At 35.9% G+C, this 7925-nt stretch overlaps 1 protein-coding gene across 2 annotated transcripts in view; it reads left to right on the plus strand.

The window, feature by feature from the left end:
• Window positions 1–7547, plus strand: part of CERK (ceramide kinase) — a 42550-nt gene extending 35003 nt beyond the window's left edge. The window contains exons 11-13 of one of the 2 annotated variants that reach the window (XM_054220312.1): window positions 1196–1398; window positions 3646–3854; window positions 4773–7547. In XM_054220312.1, the coding sequence (XP_054076287.1) occupies window positions 1196–1398; window positions 3646–3854; window positions 4773–4872 (512 nt within the window). In that variant the 3' untranslated portion in view covers window positions 4873–7547. The remainder of the gene's footprint in view (window positions 1–1195; window positions 1399–3645; window positions 3855–4772) is intronic. The other variant, XM_054220319.1, reaches the window with a different exon arrangement.
• The last annotated feature ends 378 nt before the right edge of the window (window positions 7548–7925 follow it).

Consider the following 7925-nt stretch of genomic DNA (forward strand, 5'->3'; position numbering starts at 1 on the left):
TGTTTTTCGTGGAAGCCTGTTTTTTTTTTTTTTTTTTTTTTTGGTTCTGTTACTAAAAAGTAGTTAGTGAGAACAAAGAACAACTACAAAATACTTTCAAAAATATTTTTTTTCTTAGTTTTTTTTCTTATTTTTTCTGCTGTATAAAGCTTGGAAGAGGTCAATCCAAAATGAATGCATCATAGATGTTAGGTCCAAAATTACCTAGAGAATTGTAGTAATGATTGTCTAAAGTAAATGTGAAGTTCCTAAAACTAAGACAGTAAAGAATATCAGAATTTCAGGACGTGAAATATATAGCATAAATGTCATCTAAAGTTTATCAAAGAAGCACCTTGAAAATAACTGTAAGTTAACCCAAACATGGGGAACTGAATAATGCTAGGTTTCTAAGTCCATACAAGCTAATATGCCTCAAAACGTCTGTCTTGCCATGGTTTATGATCAAACATTAACAAGCTTATATAAACAAACTTTATAATTTTTTTGTTCATTCTTTAATTTTACCCCTCATCATCAACAATGGCGCTTCACTCCTGAACTCCAGTCTTAGAACCACATGTATCTCCACAGACTATTCTGCATTCATTACTGCTGTGCAGTTGTTCATTTCAAATATCTGAGCCCCCATTTTGAGGGGCGTGGGGTGGAAACAGACTCCTGATCTGCTGCCTGCTAGTCCTTGCTGAACCCTGAGTCATCTCTTCCCTTTCTGTCTTTTTTTTTTTTTAAATATAGTTTTGGCATTTAGGCAGAAGAGGAATATTGATTTAGAAACCAAATTTTAAACCACTGTCTTTGCATCGCTGTTTAGCTAAGATTAACATGTTGAAAAGCAAGAATAATTTTTTTTTTAAAGTTGAAAGTCCCCCTGAACTTTCACGCTACAAGAGTTGTAACTTGCCTCTGTCTTGTCCCTGCCTAAGGCTTTGTGGGGTTTCCCAAATAGCATTGATCCTGAATTTGACAGGCACATGTCAGAAATAGTGTGCAGTTTTAGTAGATAATCAGGCTGTGAAGGGAGAAAGCAACCTTCTCTGTTAGTATATGAAATATAAATATTTTTTTAATGCAGTTTATTTTAGATATGTATTGACAGTGCATGAATATGGCCAGTAAAAGTTGTCAACTGTTAGTGTTCTTGTGAGTAGACCAAATAATAACCTATCACCATGCCTTTATTGATGTGTTTCAGAAGATGAAGAATGGAAGGTTATTAAAGGGAAATTTCTAGCCATCAATGCAGTAAATATGAGCTGTGCCTGTCCACGAAGTCCAAAAGGTCTTTCACCAGCAGCTCATCTGGCAGATGGCTCAGCTGACCTCATTCTAGTTCGTAAATGCTCCAGATTCGATTTTCTACGGTACCTTGTCAGACATACAAACCAAGATGATCAGGTGTGTATTCCCTTTGACAGTGAATTCTCAAGAGGATTCAGTCTAGAGTTGTAGATATTGATATTCTCACGTGGCAAAAAGAATATCTACGAAGCAGGTTTAAAAAAAAAAAAGTTTATGCATTTTGGGTGACATAATCTTTAGTACCACTAAAAAGAAAAAAGAATCCTTTTAGCTAAGTCAAGTCTTTGTCCATAATGTTCTAACAAAATTCCACTTCTGCTAATTGAATTCTGTGTCATAACATGTTCCGTATATTTGCTGTTTGGACAATATTTAAAGACATTTTATCACAACTGTGCCCCCATGTATTCGTCATGAAAAACTGCTCACAGCAGTATAATGTAGCTAAGAGAGAAGATGTAGTGAAGAATAATAAATCACTCTTTGTAAACTGTATAAAAATGTAGTTTAGAAGAAAGTTACCAGAACTGCAGTTTGATTCTAAACGGCAGGCTTTTATCAGAATTTTAATACATATATGTGACCAGGATATGAGCTTATGCATTCAGCTTCAAAATTATTCCTTGCATATGTTGTAGCTGTTAGGACAGACTACAAGGGAAGATGCATCACTGCTTTGGATTGTAGTATCTGTTGAAACCAGAGCTGTGGCTGTGAATACACCCATTTAGTATTTGTCACAACCTGATATTACTAGCATGGTCTGGAAATTATCTGAACAATGGACTAATGTCATATCTAGTTATAAAAGCAATAATAAATCTCACTTTTTTATGATGCCATTCTTCCTCCTCTGTAGAAGAATTAATATAGATTTTTTTTTTTCTTGTATTTCCTCATTACCATTCCCTGGGACATTGTGTTTGTGTCTGTATCCCTCCTTCCTGCTATTCTCGGTCTCCTCTTCTTCCCTTCTCTCCTTCCCACTCACTCTCATGGCTCCATTCATGGGAGGGATTTGTTTTTGATTATTTGAAGCATTCCCTGTCTACCTTTCAAATTGGCTTCAACATTTATCAAGAGGCTAGGTTCTGCTTAGCCTGGAGACAGGAGAGCATCCATGGGTGGCTCTGTGCAGCTGTGGATGCCAGATTTTGCCACTAGGCTGTTGGGGCTAACACACTGCTTGGTCAGCCTCCTTGTATCCAGGAGCCGCGGATTCCAAGTGCAGCGTTTGACAACTTCACAGTTTGTTTATGGTTAAAAGCCAAAGGAACTTAACGCCTAGGAGGTCCCTTCAACTCTGATGCTTTTTGTGATTGCCACTGTGGTCATTCCCCTCCCACCGTTTCTCCCTGGTATATGTTGGTTTTGCGGTGTAAAGGCAGGGTTGTACATATTGTCTTCACCTCAGGTTAGGATCTACCATAATAATGAGAAACCCTGTTTGAAAACTTAAGAAAATGTGAAAAGAAAAAGGAAGAAAAGGGTGACCGTACCTTAATACAGACTGGTTTATGGGTAAAATGTTTCTTTGTCCACTTTTGCTCCGTTGCCATCCCCTTCCCATAGATACACACAGACATACTCCATTGCGTGTCTGTACTTATTACAGCTTACTACATGTTTAATGTTACAGTTAAGTTGCTTTCAAGGCAGGTGGGAGCACCCTCTAATCTGATTATTTCTTTAATTTGCAAAGCCTATTTTAAAGCATTTGTACAATATCATAGCGTAAATCGAAGAAGATCGCTCTCTTAATTGTCCTCCTTTTTCTAGCTGAATTAACTAGTTAAAATTAATTTTTAGAATGTAATAATAGTGCCCTTTATTCTTATTTTTGTATACACCCAGTCCTGTGTTGTGACCACACTGCCGTGGAATCCTCACCTTTAGGCCATTGTTCCAAATGCAGAAGCAGAAGGCTTTCAGAAAAACCTGTATGTCTTAAGGGCTGTAGTTGAACAGGTCCTGAGGATGGTACAAAGATCCAGTCCAAACCTTTTTAACTTTGATTCCATGTTATAATAATTTTTATAGGGTTTTTTAAATATTTTTTATAACCCATTTACTCCTAATCTCAGAACCTGTTACCTGATAATCCATAAACTTGCAGCTCCTTAAAGAGGGCCAGTGAAAAGTCAGGTTCCACTTTTGCTTTATTGTTTTTTGGCTTGTGCAGATTTTAAAAACAAAAATCCCTCTATGTCTCAGGTAAGCTTCTCTAGAAAATTGGAGTGGACAAACTTTCTTGAATACAAAATGTGCATGCTGAGTTGCTTGACACATCAAATATATTTAAGTAATTGTAATTGCCTGTTTTGTTTATTTTCTTCTTTGTAGTTTGACTTCTCGTTTGTAGATGTTCATCGGGTGAAGAGTTTTCAATTTACATCAAAGCTTTCGGAAGACAACGAAAGCAATGTCACAGACATAGGAAAGAAACGTTTTGGCCAGTTCTGCAGAGATCATCCAGTCTGTTGCTGTAATATTGCTAATAGCACCTGGAATTGTGATGGAGAAACTCTGGACAGTTCAGCGATTGAAGTGAGGTAAGGATCCTTTTTTTCTCTATATATATGCCAGAGAACATTAAGCCTTTTAATGATTTTAAAGGTGCTCATAAAGACATCCCCAAAAAGTGCCTCCACATAGCAAATTTGAGTCTTCTGATAAACTTTTTTTTGTTACTTTTTTGAGTCCTTTCCAGACACTATTCCAACCATGTGTATTGTAAATGATCACTCTGAGATAGATGGATGGCCCTACCTTTGAAGTCCTACCTACTTGTTAAGGACTGATATTGTGTGTTTCAAGTGCTGAAGGTGAAGGTGGTGTTGGGAGGATTCTTTTTAAATAAGTGGCGTACCTCATTACTCTCAGCACTAGCTTTTCCTATTAAGCTTAAGTAAGCATCTTTGTCTTGCAGAAATACTGAGTATGTCCCTGTGTTTTTTTGACACACAGCACAGAGTCTTATTTCCAGCCTTGGCATAGGGAGAAAGAAGTTTTCAGTTGTGCAAATAATCAAATTAGTAGGGAATAGAGGTTTGTGAAATTTGAAGGGCTCTTTTCTTTTTTGTTTGAGGTTGGTTTTGGTTGAATGTTTTTGTTTGACATTTCTAGAACAAAGGGAACCAAAACCAATACAAAATATTTACATGCAAGTGTGTTCCATTAAAACATAATCACTTAGGAGTCCGAAGTGATTTTTATAAATATTGTGTATTGTGTACGATCAGCTCATCTAAGTGGCCTGTAGAACATTTTGTGTGGGAAAGAGGAGCAAGAGGAGTGATGGATACACAAAAGCATCCAGCCGCCTTTGCAGGGGAGGATTGTATCAAGAATGAGAGTGTGGTTTCTGTAGCCAGGAGCAAGGAACTTTGTCCAACTGCTTGAAATTCGTGGATTATTAGAATTAAATATGTAGGACTCAATTATTTTTAATTGATTTCCATATTTTTCAGGGTTCACTGCCAGTTGATGAAACTGTTTGCAAGGGGAATCGAGGAAAACTGTAAAGATGAAGCTGCCTACAGCCAGAGTAGCGTTGAACAATTACTATAGACATTGTTCCTCCAATGGGGAGAAGAAAAAAATAAAAGCTCAAGGAAATTGAGTAAATATGCATTTTAGTCAAATTGACAACGATTTTAAAATTTTAGATTCTTTTTTTTGATAGCTTCAGTTTAATTTTAGACATCTGATTGCATTGTATTATTTTTTTTAAGAACATTGTAATCATTACAATATATCTTGGAGCAATGTAATCTAAGTTATGTTAGAAAAGAGAGGATTGGGCATATATATATATATATATGTACTCACAACGACTGATAAATTCTCTGTGCTTCTATAGAGAGCTATTTAGCAGTTGTGTTGCAATAATACCTAAATGTTATAAAACATTGAACTTTCCATTGTCATTGATCATGAATATAACAGATACGAAAATGACATTTTCAGTGTCTGAGAAGACGTTTCTGCTGGGAGTGTTATGTAGTTGCATGTGGCTTAAATGCTGGACAACAGTGTTGTCATTCACTTTTCTTTTTCTTTAGTAAAATCTTTCGTTATGTAATTCTGACTATACCTTGCAACTTATCAATGCAATTGGAACACACATTCCTGGCTTTAAGTAATAAGAGTTTAGAAATACTTTGAAAAATCAAAGCACATCTGTATACAGATCTTACCTTATCCTATATACTCTATTTATAAAGGCTTGCTTGCATGATGCTTTTTGGGATTGTAAAGGGTTTTATGACTGGATGATACCAAATACCACACACTGCAACTGAAATGTCTTGCAAGCAACTCGCAGGGATACTTATAATACCAGGAAGGCACAGGCAAAGGAAAATATAAATATCTTCTGAAACACCAGCAAGTTTTAAATTTTTTAAAACATCTAAAATTAATAAATGAAAAGCTTCCCTTTTCAGTACACAATTCTGTGGAAATTCTACTACATAGGTTGCAATGTCTTTGCAAAATAAGATGTTGTAATGTTAAGTTTAAAAATATGATTTGGTGATTGAAAGTTTTTAAAATAATGTTTATTTTACTAAATGTGAAACATTGTTTTGTGAAGTCAAGGGAAGAAACTGGCATCTGATAAATCATGAATTCACTGTGCCGATTTGTTTTTATAGCAAAAAACATTAGACTATCGTGTGTAGCTATGGAGTGATTACTTAAGTTGCGTTTGGATTTGGGTACTGTGGCGCACACATGTTCTGTGTGTAGGCTTGGGGCTAAGTTTTGCTTTTCTCATACAGATTTATTCCTGTTTGAGAATCAGAAGTTAGCCCCTGCTCTCTTCTGTCTCTTCTTAATTGCGTAGTTCTCTTTAAAACTCATCGCATCTGAGGGGTTTTTTGTGTCAGAACAGCTAATGATTCTCTGTTCGTGTATATTTATTGGCACTTCTGTCATTCAGCTTGTATTAGTTTCATGTCTCTCATGTATTTGCTCTGTGTAAGCCATGGTGATTGGTCAGTTTATTACTGAAGCACTTGAAAATTGTTATAAATGGCTGATTTATTTTTTTTCCTATTGAAATTATTTACATTCCAGTTCTGTGTAATGTCAAAATGTTGTGCTATATCTCTGCTACAAAGTATTAGTCATACTGCTCTATATGACAAAAAAGCACTTGCAAATGATAATTGTTTAAAGAACAGTCATACGAAGTTCAGGATCTGTTTTTTGTTCTATAGTATTTCAGGGAAATACTTGAATACTTTTCCAAAAGTACTGCTGTTTACTTTCCTTATTAATGCAATGAGTTGAAATGTTGATTGATCCAATGCTTTTCAGACATTTGTAACATAAGTGTTATGTACACTGTATTTTTAAAGCCATGTTTAATAAGCGAAATAGTACTTTTGACCTAAGAACCTCATTGAAAACGAGATTATGCAGTTCAACAGATGCAAATATTTTTTGAAAGTGTCGTTTGTTTAAAAAGTTCTACAGTTATTTTGGGCTGTCCCATGAATATTGTGAGAACCCAGACTTTGAGTTACTGTAATTCTTGTGGGGGATGAGATGGTGCACACTCAGCTCACCAACAGACGGGGGCATTTACGAGGCATTACAGCTGTCTGGATTACATTCTCGTAAATGAGTACAGGAGTAAATACTAACCAGCTCTTTCCATTGGTTTACTAGCAACTCATGAGACTCTTACTTGAAAAACGGGGGCGTAATCTAGTTGCGAATGTATATTGAAATGCTTTGAGTATTTTGAATATCTGAAACTGAGTGTTTTTTAATATCTGAATTTCCAAAGAAAGCCACAGTGAAGGCTCCCTTTCTGAGAAACAAGCCACTGGAAAAGGAGACAGGATGGTTCTGTAGTATGGTAATGAAGTGTGAAGTAAATAACAAAGGTGTTTCAACATAATAAAATTGAAAGGTCTTAGGTAATAGAAAAGCTGCATAGTTGCATTTGAATAATTCTATCTGTAGCATCTTGTACTAGCAAAGCACCGTATGTGAGTTGTATGACATGTCCAGTTTATTTTTAAGAAGAGGGCTGCCTAAGTAATGTCTGCTTACATTTTAATTCTAGGGTTTTTCTCTCTGAATGTAGTCTCAGTATGGAATTTATGTATAGGAAAACGAAGTTCAATTTTACTTTTTTTCCCCAATCTTGCTGGCTTCAAGATTAGAAAATGTGTTCTGTTTTATGACGCTAGGGCATTTCATTGAAAAAAATAAAAATACGTCGTACAGCCATGCAGTGGTTTTCTTCTTGGCACAACTTGATTTGAAAAAATACCTGTTGCTGTATTTCTACCAGACAAAGGTGTGGTCACTCAGTGTGACCAACGTGGGCAGATTAAATCAGGTCGAGAAGTAATTCCTCACCTTCCATTTGGGTTTACCACAGCTTTGTAGCAAGCAGGAGCGTGGACAAACACTGAGAGCAAAGAAAAGCAACCAGTGAAGCTGGAATTCTGCTAAAACTAAGTAAATCTACCGAGATAAACTAAAGATTGAATGGGGGAGAAGAAACTTAGTTACAATGTAAGTATTTAGAGATACTGATCATGGAAAAATATAAACTACAAAAAGTCAAAGAAAACTAGTGTTCTAAGAAGCATGAAATA

Source organism: Rissa tridactyla, chromosome 1 (genome assembly GCF_028500815.1).
Source record: "Rissa tridactyla isolate bRisTri1 chromosome 1, bRisTri1.patW.cur.20221130, whole genome shotgun sequence".
NCBI classification, from domain to species: domain Eukaryota; kingdom Metazoa; phylum Chordata; class Aves; order Charadriiformes; family Laridae; genus Rissa; species Rissa tridactyla.